We start from the raw sequence: 14,539 nt of genomic DNA on the forward strand, positions 1-14,539 counted from the left end.
TCTATGTCTTCCATAAGTCCTCTGCAGAAAGTGCACCAAAAATGTGGAAGGCCTTCCTCTACGTATCTTGAAATTGTGTAGATATCAGTCATCCCCTTCCTTCACTACATGACTGACTCACCTCCTTTACCAGTACTACATGTCTCTAATGACATTCTTTTCATTGCTTCTCCTGTTCTGTTCATATGTTACAGTCTATTCACACCCGCCATGAACCTCCCCACTGTCCCTTGTATGACCCCACAACTTTGATTCTTTGGAGACCAGTATTCCATGACATGCAGGAAGCATCATTGGAAGAATATTCAAGTAGATCTATGATTTCAGCAATATAGTTGTTCCCTCCAATAATGCAGATCACAACCCACCTTTGCCTGCCTAGCCTCTGTGATTCTTACCCATGTCCTCCTATAAGTTTATAATGGGGTCGACCCAACTTGCTGGTGCTTTCTTCACTTTCCTCTGACATTGCAAAGATACCAGTGGACAATGTTGCCTCTAAGCTGTGTAGGTACACAACTGTACAGTGACTGAGATGGTCTTGTGCACACTGAATTATTACCACACAAGTGAAATTTTCTTTTAAATACCTTCCTGGTTATAAGTCACCATTTACATGACTTTTTGTTTTCCTCTTCTGACACTCTACATATTCTAATTGGTTAATCAACTGCTGTTGTATTGATCCAGTTAGGTCATGTGATCCTGGCTTGCTGGGAGAAAGGGGCCTCTTAAGAATGAAATAGGTGACTTTCCTATTTTCAAAGGGATGGGAAGGCCATGACTAGCTGGAACAATTGCTTTACTAAACTCATTTAGAGGCAGAAACCCAATATTATATGAGGTAGACTCAAAGTCCTTTGTAGGGTGACATCACCAACAGGACAAGAAAGGAAAAACGTCCTTGTAAATAGTGACTACTGATGTGAACATTCTGATAAAATTGTACTAAATTTTACTGTATTATTTAATTAATAAATCAAATCAATAGTATGCAGATTTTCAATTTTCATTGGAAATATTAGTATTATATACACTTAAAACCAAAACTTTTAAAATGCCATGCAATCATGAGTTTGTATAGAAATTTTCTGCTCCAAGCAATAAGAGGTCCATATGACCGTAAAAAAAAAATTAGAAGGAACATTGCCATGGAAGCACATGCCACATGGCTGGATTATATGCTTTTTGATCACACATTTCTTTGATATCCTTTACTCAAGTTCTTCCTCACAGTTCCTCATTTATTCTGTGCTGTAGCCTGCTCACATCCATCCTGTGCCTCCCCACTGTCCTCTTAATGATACTCACTCTTAAGTTTTTTTGGAGACAATAGTAACCCATAACTTAGTGCCATTCAATGTGACCAAAAAATGTTGGTTTTAAGAACATGGGCTTTCCATCAACTGAGGAATAGCTAAAAAATGTGGTGCATGAATATAACGGAATATTACTGTGCCATCAGAAATAACGAGTATGAAGATTTCAGGGACGCATAGGAGGCTTCATATGAAAAGAAATAAGGAGATTGAAATAAGCAGAACAAGGACAACGATGTAACACATAGCATGATGACAACAATCTGAATGGAAAACACAAACACAGGCACGGAATCACTTATTATGTACCAAAGCACTGTGCCAATGACCAAAGGTGGCCCCAGAGAAGAGAGAAGCAGAGAAACAGCCCTCCAACCTTGGCAGAGGGAGGCAGCTATGGGCACAGACATCACACAGACTGTCAGACTCAGCTGATAGGTTAGTTTTGCTGAACTTTTTTTCTCTTTCTGTTTTATTTTGTTGCTGAGCAGAGGAAGAGGGAAGGCTATATTTAGAAATAATGGTAATATAAAGGCAAAAGGTATTAAGATTTACAAAAAAAAAAGATGTCTGTTTCCGAAAGAAATCTGGGGTCGATAATGTTCTGCAATTTCCTTAAGGTCATCTAGTCCACTCTTCTTTTGTCCTCTTGTTTAATTCTGGGCCAGGCTCATTATCTATTTTCACTATCTGGTGTGTGTATGTGTGTGTGTGTGTGTGTGTGTGTGTGTGTGTGTGTGTATGTGTACTCAGATGTGTGAAGCGGCATGGCAGAGTTGATAAAGACCCAGCTTTGAAGTCAAGTTCTGGGTTCCAGCTCTACCTTTGACATATGCTGGCTGTGCGACCCTGGGCAAGTCATTTAACCTCTCACTGCTCTAGGCAACTCTTCCAGACTATAAATTGCAGAGAAGGTGGCAACTTGAATTGTAGAGGGATTTTCCTCATCCAAAACTTCCTTATACCAAAGAAATTATAAATCCAGTCCCCATCCCTGTCTAGACGCATGCACAGACACATTGATGAACAGGATGTGTAGGTTGTCAATCTAAGTACATGTCATAATCTGAGCAATAAGGCATTTTTCACCAATTGTTTATTTCTTGTGTGGAAGATTAGGTCAAATACTGTTGTGCAGATGGCTTCCAGAAGGCTCTGTCATGTTCCTGGACTTCATGCAACCAGCAAAATGTTACCTACAACAAGAACTTCTGGAGGACCTTGGCATCCATGGGGATTCTCCCTTCAACTTGAGCATCTGTGCTGGCTTTTCATATCAGTGGTAAAAACTTGTGTGGAACACTCACCTCCCCATTTTATTTTGCTTGACATTAATGATCAGAGTTTACTGAATGAGCTTCTATCTGTTATATCTTTTAAGGAACCTTGAATAATTTTGGTACATAAATGGGGGACATTTTGTTGGATGAGAGGCTGCATCTTGCTCTGCCAAATCAAATGTTTTGTAATCAAGAAACAACAGGCAAAATGTATTCTCTACATCTTCAGGTGTCAAGCATTAAGCACTGACTACATGCCAGCCACTGTGTTAGGTGCTGGGCAATGGCTGTGCAATATGGCTTGAGAAAGCCTGACTACACCCTAACAATAGCCTCATCAAGGATACTCTTGATGTAGATTATTTGCATAAAAATTTCATATAAGTGGTAAAGGAGGCAGCACACAGGTCAGTGGTTCTTGGTGTTCTCTCACCTGCGTTTCTTTGGTATTTATAAAGTTCAAGTTTCTTCCATACCTCTTCATCTCCAGGCCCTGGGTGTTTTCATTGGCTGGTTGTTTGGAAGGCTCTCAAAAAAAATAAAATAAAAAAAAAAGGAAGGCTCTCCATCCTTAAATCTGCTAACTGACTTTCTTCACTACTCGGTTCAAATCCCACTTTCTCCATGAGACCTTTCTTGACCCTCCCATTTACACTGTTTATATCTTGTATACATTCAGTTGTTTCCATGTTGTCTCACTTATTAGAATGTGAGGTACTTGAGGACAGGGACCATGTTTTTGCCATTCATAATATCCCCAGCTCCTAACACAGTGCCTGGGACATAGAAAATGCTTAAGAAGTGCTTGCTGACTGAAAGGCCATCTTGAAGAGCCTCGGTTTTCTTATTTGTAAAATGAGGGGGTCCCTCCTAATTAGTTCTATGATCCCATGATTCATGTACCGGTAGACTGGATGACCTCTAACATCACTTCCAACTCAAATTTAATTTCTTAGTGAATCTAAATACAAATAAAAATATCATACCATATCTCAATGAAGTGAGATATGGAGAGCTAGCATAACTTTCAATCAGATTCCCAATTTCCATTGCCAATACTGGATCAATTAATAGACAGTCACATAACATTCTTTTTCTGTCTTAGGAAATAAAAAAGACCTAATGTAATGGTATGTGTCTCAGGGACTGTATCTAGCTAGTTTGGACAGAAGAATACTGTACCTCAGTTATAGAAAGAGATTCCAGAGACAAATTCATCATGAGACCTAGGGTTGCATATATGGTTTCCCGAAACAGTTCATCTTTATTCTCATTGTTCTCACACTTCACCTTTAGAAAAAAAAATAATTAAGATATGACCATTGTGCATTGTGCCTTCAGAGTCAATTTATACTCTTTTTAAAGTTTACATTTCTTAAGTGACTGGAATTGAGCACTTTTCTCCTAGAGTTAATAAATGATTTCTTTAAATCTATCCAGTGCCTTTCAAACTTAAGTTGCAAAATGGGATATTTATATTTAAAGGAGAATGATTGACAAGTGAATGGATGTTGAAGAGAAATTTATCTGGAAACCTTTTAAAAAAGAGATTCTAATAGAATAGACCCACCTAGCTTAGGTGACACATGGCTTAGAGGTGGAGGTGGGAAAGAAGGGGTGACCTTCAAAAGTTACTTCAACCCTTCACTAAGTCCATAAAAGACAATGAGATGCTTACTCCAAGACTTTCAGAGATAAAGTACCAGGAAATTCCAGAGAAGGAAGAGGTAAATGGCCCCCACAGAGTTAACAGATTAGCTCCAAATAATTAACTTAATTTACCATGAGACCCAAGCATGCATCCCAGCATTCTCCACAATCAGACATCTGTTTCCTGATGACAGCATCAGTACTGAGGTTTCCCATGATGAAAATGCACTGGCGAAGAGTTGATGGATAGGCAATCTCAGGATTTTGCTTTAAGAAAAAGAGGAGGAAGGAGAGAGACAGTGACTTCTCAAAGACAAAGATAAGGTGCCACAGCAAACTATGATGGTCAATTTTCACATACTGATGAAAGGCCCAGGATTCAGAATGGATTCCAATTCTGCCTGAAGCCCTTCAGCAAAGTAGTAGCAGGAAGGTGTGCATTTGTTGGGAAAGAAGGACAAATGTCCAAATGCTCTTTTAGGAAACAGCTGCTATTACTCTAACCTCTGCCTCATCAACCCAAATGTGATACAACTGTCCTACTGATGGGGCAGATTATTCAAATGAATTCAACAAATACTAAGTATACTGTATGCAGCTTATTGTGTTAAATTCTGGAAGAAAATATAAAGTTAAAAAAAAACAGAGTTCCTGCCCTCCTGAAGCTTACAACCTATTAACATACACATACAGAAATACACATTACAGACAACTGTAACACACACAAAGATATCATGCAGGTATCGGAGATGTGCAAACCAAAGGGAGAGGTCCAAGGGGAAGGGCTGTTAGGGAAAGAGGACATCAGAGAGAGCTGGCTTTCTGAAGGAGATGGCATTCAAACTGGGATTTAGGAGACAGGGAGGAATTCAACAGGTAAGGGACAGACAGAGAGATTCCAAGTAGAGGGTACAGCGTGAACAAAAACGGAGAGATGAAAAAGCAGGGGGCACATTTGGAGGGACAGAGAATAATCTTCTTGGGCTAAAGCAAAGAATGTGAGGAGGGAACATGGATGTAGCAAGTGGGTGACCCCAGATTGTGGAAGGCACTGAATGAAGGCAAACAAGTTGAAACTTTTCTCGGGGGCAAGAGGAAGCCACTAAAGATTTTTTAAAACAGAAGAGATATGATTGGTCATCCACATAAGAAAGATTATTCTGGCAAGAGTGTGAAGGATGGAATGGAAGGGAAAATGGGCAGAGAGCGAAAGATCTATTATGAGTCCAAACAATGAGCTTAGCTTCGGACATGATGAATTTCAACTGTTGGTGGGCCATCTAGGTGGAGATGTAGGCCTGGACTGTAGAAGAGAAGTTAGGGCTAGAGATAGATTTGAGAGTCATTCACATAGTGGTGACAGCCAAAGTCCATCGGATTAATGAGGTTGCCAAGTAAGGGCATGCAGAAGGTAAAGGGAAGATAGAGTCCAAGACAGAAATCTTGGGGAATACATATTTAAAGGGGTGAGGAAGAGATCCAGGCAACACTAAATCAGGCAGAGAAGAAGCAGAGAAGTGAGCAACCAGGAAAGTGTGGTTTGTCTTAAAGGAGTAAAGAATGGGTATTCAACAGCACCATAAAGGTCAAAGAGGCTTTTGGTGGCACGCTTTGCATGCTGCATTGGTAGAGATGTGTGAACAAGAGACTGATAGAAGCTGCTACATTTTCTCCACCTGCTACTTGAGAGGTATTCTCAAACCAGCTTTCTCTGCCCTGAACTAACAAAACATGTCCATATGCCTCCTCCACCTGACCCAACGGAAGCTGTTTTGCCAACTAAGGACTTGTGTAAATTCCAGCTGTGCACAAATCATTAATCAACTTGAGAGATAACAGCCCTCTGTTTGACAGTATAAATCATTTCTAAACACCTGCTTTCATCTTTCTGTATATGTTTGCTACCAACAATAAAGATGAGACCTTGCTTACCAGTATACTTATGAGTGTGAGAAGAGCACGTACATTGGTTTGTATCCAGGTTTTGAATCTGTTGGGAAAAATCAGTTATCACTCTTACTTACATAATGTAAACTTCAAGATAAATCAAGTGTGGTCAATAACAGAACAACCAATTTTATCTTCTGACTCTATGCAACGGTATGCATTTTGCACATATCCTGTATACACTGGAAAAATATATCTGGTTTAGAATATGGTTTTACATTTGTAAGTCTGGAAAACTGCCTTTGATATTAAACCACAAATCTTGGATGGAGGCTGTCCTAAGTATAAGTTGCGAGAATGCTTCCCCTCTTACCAACTTGCAGAGGGTATCCAATCTCTCACTGAGCCTATATGCTATGTGCAATGCAAACATAAGATGAAGTCCAAAGATGTTTACTCATCACAAGCCATTGGGGAGCCCATGATGGAAACACCTTTCTGCTGTAATAGAACAGCTATTATACATTCCACACCTGTACCATCTAACCATCCTGTCTGCCACACTTCCTCCCAAGACAACAGCTCAACTGTTTTGCGTAAAGTGGGCATTTGTAAACTATCCATTCTAAGATTCTCCTTAAAAAAAAAAAAAAAAAAAAACAACAACCACGATAACAATGACAAGTTAGGGAAAATGCCATGAAAACTGAAGCCTAAGATCTGCATAGTTTCTTATCTTCCTCTAATCCTATTCAGGTAAAGGATATTCAGGTAAATGATGATGATTGTTACTGTCTATTCCAGAGGTAGCAACAATCACTATTTTTGCAGAGAAAGTGATTTTCTGAAGCCTACTGGCCTATCCTGAGTGATGGACATTACCTCAAGAACATTACAGTTACCTGTTTTCTTCTTTGAGGACCGAGCCACTATGGTTTGAGGAAACAGGCCATCTACCATGGAGATGTGTGTAGTTAACTACTGTAGGAAAGTCCTAGAACTGTCTTAGAAGGACACTGTGATTATGAGAGTTTGCAGCCTGGTCCAGCCTACCTGGTCTTACTGCTGGCTTAAAAATCATACAGAAGACCAGAAATTAAAGAAAAAGGAATGGCCATTTCCAGAAGTAAAAATTACCTTTCCTCCAGGGCCAAGTCAGTTAGTAGTTGCATTGCAGTTTGGGCCTCTTTCTCTTCTGAAATACTGACAAATGCCACAAAGGCTTGCAGCAACCTGTAAAAACCCACAAACATTGTTGGCTCCTTGACCAATATGTATCCCCTGAAACATGAACTATTGGAGAGCAACCATGAAAGATATGGCTCATTTAGATTGCAGATATATTACACTGAAATCTCTCTTATTTCTAGGCAGGTGAGCCTCTTACATAGCTTAAAGACACAAGACATGGTCCCATTTTTATTAATCTCCAAAGGAGAAGAACCCACAATTTCCCTGGAGTGGGTTTCATGTTTCCTTAAAGGTCTTACTTAAAATCCTTCTGCAATTTCTGGTACAGAAGACGAAAGTCAATGGATATAACCAGCACAGAAGATGTGATTGCAACAGGAAGGGGAAACTAAGTTAGGGTACAACATGAGGACACACAGTTGGTTCCAAGTGTTAACTTTTACCAAGCTTGGCTCCAGAGAAAATACAAGAAAATGCACCTCTCTTCTTTTTTTTTTTTTTGGTGAGGTGGGAGACAGTGGGCATAGAATGTTGTATCATCTGGTTTTGATGAACTATTTTTTAAAAAAAAATCTTTGTTACTATGAGAGGCAGCTCTCTGGATGGTAAAGCATATTCAAAAATGGAAGTGATATTAAATCAAATGTGAAAAAAAGAAAAAGCAAGCAAGCATGCAAGCAAGCAAAACATAATTCATCTAATATATTTTGTAATTATATCTTGGCATTTTCTCAGAAGGTCTATGTAATCAAGACAATTCACATGTGTGATATTCACTTTTTAAAAAATTAAATATTTGTTAAGTGCTTCCTATGTGCCATGCATAAAGGATGAAATAATCCTATAGACAGAAATCTTACATTTTAGGAAACAAGTACATCTAAAAACATAAGAGCATAAATATAAAGTGAATAAATGCAAATACATTTTTGTTGTTGTTGAACCGTTTCAGTTGTGTCTGACTCTGTGACCCCATTTGGGATTTTCTTGGCAAAGACACTGGAGTGTTTGCCATTTCCTTCTCCAGTTCATTTTGCAGATGAAGAAACTGAAGCAAATAAGGTTAACTGACTTGCCCAGAGTCACACAGCTCGTAAGTGTCTGAGGCCAGATTTGAACTCATGAGGATGAGTCTTCCTGATTCCAAGTCCAGTGCTCCATCTACTGTGCCATCTAGCTGCCTATACAAATACATACCAAGTAGTTTTTTTAAAAAAGGTAACTTCAGAGGGAAGGCATTAATAGTTGGGGAATCAGGGGAGGTTTCATGCAGAAAATGGTGTCTGAGCTGCACCCTAATGGAAGAGAAGAACTCTCTGTGGTGGAGAAAAGGAAAGCACGCATTCCAGGCATGTGGCACAGCTTGTGCAGCAGAGATGGGACATGGAGTTGTCATAGACAGGAACAGAGAAGACCAGTTAGGCTGAACTGCAGAGTGTAGGAGGGGAGTAACGGCCAATAAGGCTGGAAAGATAGGTAGGGATAATGAAAGTAATGAAGGGCTTTAAAATCTAAAGACAGGAGTTTAAATGTAGGCTTTCTAAGCTCTGGGGGTCTAACCACTTAGATCTCTTCACAGGATTCATAATGCTCCCACCTCCAGAGTCCCATTTCGTTTCCCACCTGATACTATTCCCAAACAGTTTTGTAAAGATGCCATGCTAAAAGTGTACATTATATTGTCGCAGCTATCTTTAGGTCATAGTGGGGCAAATAGAAAACTGATGCGAATATTCCAGTACACCATGACTTTGGCCCAACACCCCAGGGCTCTGAACAAGAGAGCCTCCTGAGATGAAATGATAAGAATGCTGCTCTAGTTTCTGTTGGCTCCTACTTCTCTCTCCCACCTCCCAAGTGAGGAAAAAGGCTGAGTGGATGGCAATCCTTCCCAAAGAGTGTGATCCACAGTGCAGAGTCTTGCCCTCTTTCTAAAAGTCTCATTTCATTATAGAGGTTCCATTACGTCTTTCTCTCACTCTCTTTTTAATTGCACAACATTAAAAAGTAGAGTGGGCATAAAGGCAATAGACTGAGTTTCTTTCACTGGCTAATGAGATGGTGGAGAACTCATGGGGTGATCATAGACTTCGTTTTCCCAACTCATTGGAAAAATTCAAATTGGAACTCAAGCAATGCTACAATTAACTAGGAGAGGGAAGTCTATGATAACTATTTCTACATTTCCTGAAATTGAAAATGTGTTTTTGGAAATTTTATCAAATGGATCTGTGAGTTCCTCAATCTGAGAGCTGCCTCCAGTGCAGAAATCAACCCTTCTTTGCCTGACCACCCTATGTGACTCTCTTCCACGTCTTTCCATAATACATTCTTCAGTGACAATTTAAGAGTGAGGAAACAGGGCTCCTTTCCTTCCTCCTTCCACTATAATGTGGAATAGGAACTAGAAGCCCACCTCTTCACTATGAAAGCTGTCCTCAGAAGGCACTGTGCTGTGAAGGGTCCTACAGCTGAATGCCAGGCTCAGGGTGGGGCCGAGCTCTCCTCTGTAAACTATATAAGCCAGGCCTGGGAGTTGAGGGTAAGAAGACCCACACTAAACTACCCAAAGCAACTTTGGTCTTTGCTTTCAGAGATCATTCAACCCAATCAAGTGAAAAGAAAATTAGACTTGAAGTCAGACGATCTAGCTTTAAATACTGGTTCTACTGCATATTTAGGGATACAACTAAGAACACATGTTATGGTGGCCCAGAAAGCTTATGAGACCCTAGGCTGCATTAACAGAGGCATAGTATTCAGGAATAAGGAGATGATGTCCCCCTGAATTCTGCCTTGATCAGATCACAGCCAATGGGATGTGGTCAGTTCTGGCCACCACATTTTAGGAAGGGCACTTATTGGCTAAAGACTGTCCAGAGGCAGGTAAGCAGGATGATAAAGGACCTTGAGATCTTGCCATGACGATAGCTGAAAGGAATTTGGGATGTTTATTCTGGAGAAGATTTGGGGGAGTGATAGGCATGATAGATATCTTCAAATATCTGAAGGGTTGTCACACTGAAGACATTAGATTTGTTTTGCTTGGTCCTTGTTCTGCCATGACATATACACAAATGAGTGTGATATGAGGGAGAATGTAATAAGGTAAAGACAATTTGAGGAGAGATGGAGGGAGGAAGGGTGGGAGAAAGAGAAAGAGAGAGAGAAACAGAGAGACAAAGACAAAGACACACGCATACAGAGGGAGAGAGAGACAGACAGACAGACAGAGACAGAGATAGAGAGACAGAGACAGGTAGGGAGACAGAGAGACAGAGACAGGTAGGGAGACAGATTATGAGACTAACAAGAGTCCAGGTGAAAGGTCTGAACTAGAGTGATGGCTGTGCAGCAGTGAAAGGTGGACAGCTGCAGGAGAGATTCTGGAGGCAGTCTTGACAAAGAGGGGGGAGAAAGTCAGATTCTTCTAAGGTTTTCTGTCTTGATGAATAGAAAGATTATGGTGCCATTAACAGAAATAGGGAGGTTATGATGAGGGACAGATTTTGGAGGGAAGATGAGTTCAGTTTGGGAATATTGAGCATGAGATGCCAGTAGGATATCCAGGCAGAGACAATGATGACATTTCTGTAACATTTTTAAGATTTACAAATGGTGCACATGTATCATTTCATTTGATCCTCCCAATCCAAATGTAGGACTAAAGCTTAAGGGAGAGCTCAGGGGTAGAAAGAGAAATCTGGGAGTAGTCTGTACAGAGATGACTGTAACCATGGGCATGGATAAGCGCCAGGACAGAGCACACATAGAGAGAAGCAGGAGATGGGCTGAGTCTTGTGGGACACCCGCCCCAAGAAGCCGGAGAGGGAGAAGATGGACTAGAGAAGGAGACTGGGAAACGGCTGGGAGATGGGGAGAAATGAAAAGCAATGTCCTAGTAGCTGTGGAAGTGAAGGGTAATAGGAGCAGCAGATGCTAAAGAGAAGTCGCAGATGAGGACTGAGAAAAGGGAACCATCGTTGACTGGTAACCTTGGGTGGGTTAGTTTTATGAAATATGCCCTGTCTGCCTCACAAGGCAGCTGGCTCCTCAAAGGTGAAGCAGTTCTATGTTGTCATTATTGCCCACAGGACCAATGACAAGGCAGAACCTGGCCCCTTCCTCCCTTTCAGTCTTCTTATGCATTATTTCTCTACTCCAACTCTGAGCTCTCATCCTACTAGCCCACTCACAGTTCCACAGACACAACCCTGCATCTCTCATGTCTCTGCCTTTGCACTGGCCGTGCCCCTTGCCTGGCATGGTCTCCCTCATCCCCTCCACCTCTTGTAATCCCTGCTTTCCTCCAAAACTTGATCAAGAGTCACCTTCCTTTTGAAGCCCCCAATACAAAGTTGTCCTGATTGTGTATCTATTCTGTATGTACCTACTAGTGATGCTAGATAGAACATAACCTCCTTGGGGGCAGGAAGTCCCCTCTTCATTGCTGTCCTTATCTTAACATCTCTCAGCACAAGGCCTCACATGTAAAAAGTGCTTAATAAATGTGTAATGATTCCTAAGAGTTTAAAAGCAAGTTATTATTATTGTTACTGATATTTTTGTTGAGAAAACCCTCAGGACAGATTAAGTATGGTTTAAAGAGTAACTCCTCACATATCTAGGGAAACTAAGGCTCTGGTGCTTTATTCTGGCCAGCAGAAAGTCTCTATCTCTTTACATCATGCCACGTGTGGAAGGGCCACAGGTACGCCTTGTGTTAAAGAGTTTTCTTGGGAAAAATGACATAAAATGATCTCTCCACTGAGGACTCTGGAGACACACATGAGCATCAGAAATAAGACAGGGGCTGCTCAGCACCCCAGATTCTAACTGTAGAGCCTCTACTCCAAAAGGATAAAGGTCAGCTATGGTTAGAGACCTTAGGAGGCCACACATGTTCCCAGGGAGATGGAACAGATTGCATGATCTTACCTGGTCAAGTCTACATGGCTCAAGACTAAGATCCTTCCATTCTGAGTCTGGCATAACAGGAGCAGAAGGGACAAGCTGTGCTTCTGGATGGATGACACCTTTGAAGTGAGGAGGAAAGGCAGCAGGACATCCATGTCAGAATGGGTTAGTAACAGGCGCTGATTCTCCTCTGTAAAACACAAAGTACAGCCTCATGCTGCAGATTTATATAAATCTAACCAACATTCCTGACCCAGGAAGTCACCCCCAAAGTGAGACGGTAGGGACACTTCTTTTGCCCCTTCTCTGGCTGGCTGCTGCCTAGGGCTGACTCCCATTATTTCTCAGCCTGCCTCAGGGCTGGTCCTGAGTGGGGTCAGCAGTAGCAGGACAACCAAGGACAGGGGGTGAGGGGCAGGAAGGAGGAGGAGGGAAGCCCACAGAGCTGCTCTTCTTTCAAACCCTCACCATCATGGTGAGGCAATGGGCAAGGTTTTCCTGGAAGGGTCCCTAGTTCCACACTCCTTTTTTATGCTTCTATCCTGTGAGCAATGATCAGTCCTAAATGACAAAGTTTTATACTGCGGCCGATGTAAGATTCATCTATATTCAGAGGAAAACCAAACTCAGGCCATCCTGAGCATTGTCCCACGTGCTAAGGTAGAACTAGGAAGCCCTGTGGTAAAAAGCCCAGCAGTGTCTCTGAGTGTAGGGGTTGAATGGGGCTGGGGACACTTCCCTTAAGCATGCACATTTTTGCTCCCTAACTGGCTGCCCTTTGTAAATGTTAAATTTCCTTAGGATACTTGAAAGGTCTGTGTGTTAAGATTATATTCTCATAATTAACAAACAAAGGATTCTGATGGAAACCTACATGAAATGACTGAAATTATACTGTGATATTAATAGCTACTAAGCAAATCTAGAATTTTGGATTGATGTTTATGATTATATTTTTAATAAAATATTAATTTTTTATTGAATTAATGAATTAAATGGAGGCAAGCGTATCTACAATGCATTTGCATGTGCTTGAGAGGTTATTTAGCCTTTGCTTAAAAATGTTCAGTGATGGTGAACTCACTTATCTTCCCTCCACCAACCACCACAAGATTTTGGAAATGGCCTTCTGGACACCATTCAACTTATTAATGTCCTTTCCAAAATGTGGCACCAGAACAAGGCATAGCACTTCAAATATAATCTGGTTAGGGCACTATATGGAGCAGGACCATCATTCTCCTTTTTTTCCAGAAAACTTTTTTTCTCCCTACATTGTCCTTACAGAATCTCAGAATTGGAAGGAACATCAGGGACCCTCTAGACCAACCTGTCCTGAAGGATGCCCTCTCATCCAACTGCTTTGGAATATTATGCTTCTTCTAACAGTCTAAGATCATCTGCACTCTCCAGGTTATTAGAGAAATGGCGTTCTTTGAAAATACACACACACACACACACACATGCAAACTTCAATGTGAAAACACATAAGAAAAGAATTTGAAGAGGTAGAGCAGAAGCCTGACTTAGGTTAGGAGGCCAAAGGGTGGGAAAATGTTATAAAGGGGAGAAAGGGGGGGGATGACCTAAAACTCTGGCTCTTCTGGAAGAGCAGGGAGCTGGACCCTCCAAACAGAAAGTGATTGTTTATTCTTCAAGGCACAATCACGCAGATTCCCAGGTGGAGCAAGGGAAATATGATCCAGCAATCAGAGAAGAGACAAGGACGGGACACTGGTGAATCCACTATATTCTACCCTGACCAGACCACATTTAGAATACATATGTATATTCATTTCTGAGTACTGAGGAAATAAAAACATACAAGATAAAGGAAAACATCCAAAAGAGGAGGAAAGCAAGTGGAGGAAGGCAAGGTTATTCTGATTTTCAAAGGAAGACAATAGAGTCTACAAGCTATAAGCAAGTAAGCTTAGCTTCTATTTTTGGGAAAATTACTGAATGTATCATTAAAGTAATGGATAATGAAAATTTAGAAACCGAAGCTCTGTTTACAAAACAAGCTAGCCTGGCTATACCAAGAACATGTTATTCCAGACTAGCCTCATTTCCTTTATTGACAGGGTTTCTGGATGGGTAGGGGAGGAGAATGTTGTAGATAGAATTTCCCCAGATTTGAGCAAAGCATTTGAAAAAAGTCTTGATAGTTTTGTAGCAGAGATGGGCAGATGTTGGGCTAGTATGCAATAAAAGAGTTAGATTCGGAACTGGATGAATGGCTGGACTGAATGGAATGAATTAGTCCTTAATGGTTCAAAGTCAGCTTGAGAGAAC

The 14,539-nt window shown here is 41.0% G+C and overlaps 1 protein-coding gene across 5 annotated transcripts in view; it reads right to left on the reverse strand.

Annotated features, from left to right (window-relative positions):
- Positions 1-14,539, reverse strand: part of TTC12 (tetratricopeptide repeat domain 12) — a 55,338-nt gene that overhangs the window by 12,029 nt on the left and 28,770 nt on the right. For all 5 annotated transcript variants that reach the window (XM_027847371.1, XM_027847372.1, XM_027847370.1 and 2 more), the window contains 5 exons: positions 12,266-12,434; positions 7,274-7,369; positions 6,182-6,239; positions 4,382-4,516; positions 3,782-3,889 (listed from right to left, as the gene is read on the reverse strand). In XM_027847371.1, coding sequence (XP_027703172.1) covers positions 3,782-3,889; positions 4,382-4,516; positions 6,182-6,239; positions 7,274-7,369; positions 12,266-12,434 — 566 coding nt within the window. The remainder of the gene's footprint in view (positions 1-3,781; positions 3,890-4,381; positions 4,517-6,181; positions 6,240-7,273; positions 7,370-12,265; positions 12,435-14,539) is intronic.

The sequence above is a fragment of the Vombatus ursinus genome, unplaced genomic scaffold, assembly GCF_900497805.2.
Source record: "Vombatus ursinus unplaced genomic scaffold, bare-nosed wombat genome assembly UNPS02015398.1, whole genome shotgun sequence".
Lineage (NCBI taxonomy): Eukaryota > Metazoa > Chordata > Mammalia > Diprotodontia > Vombatidae > Vombatus > Vombatus ursinus.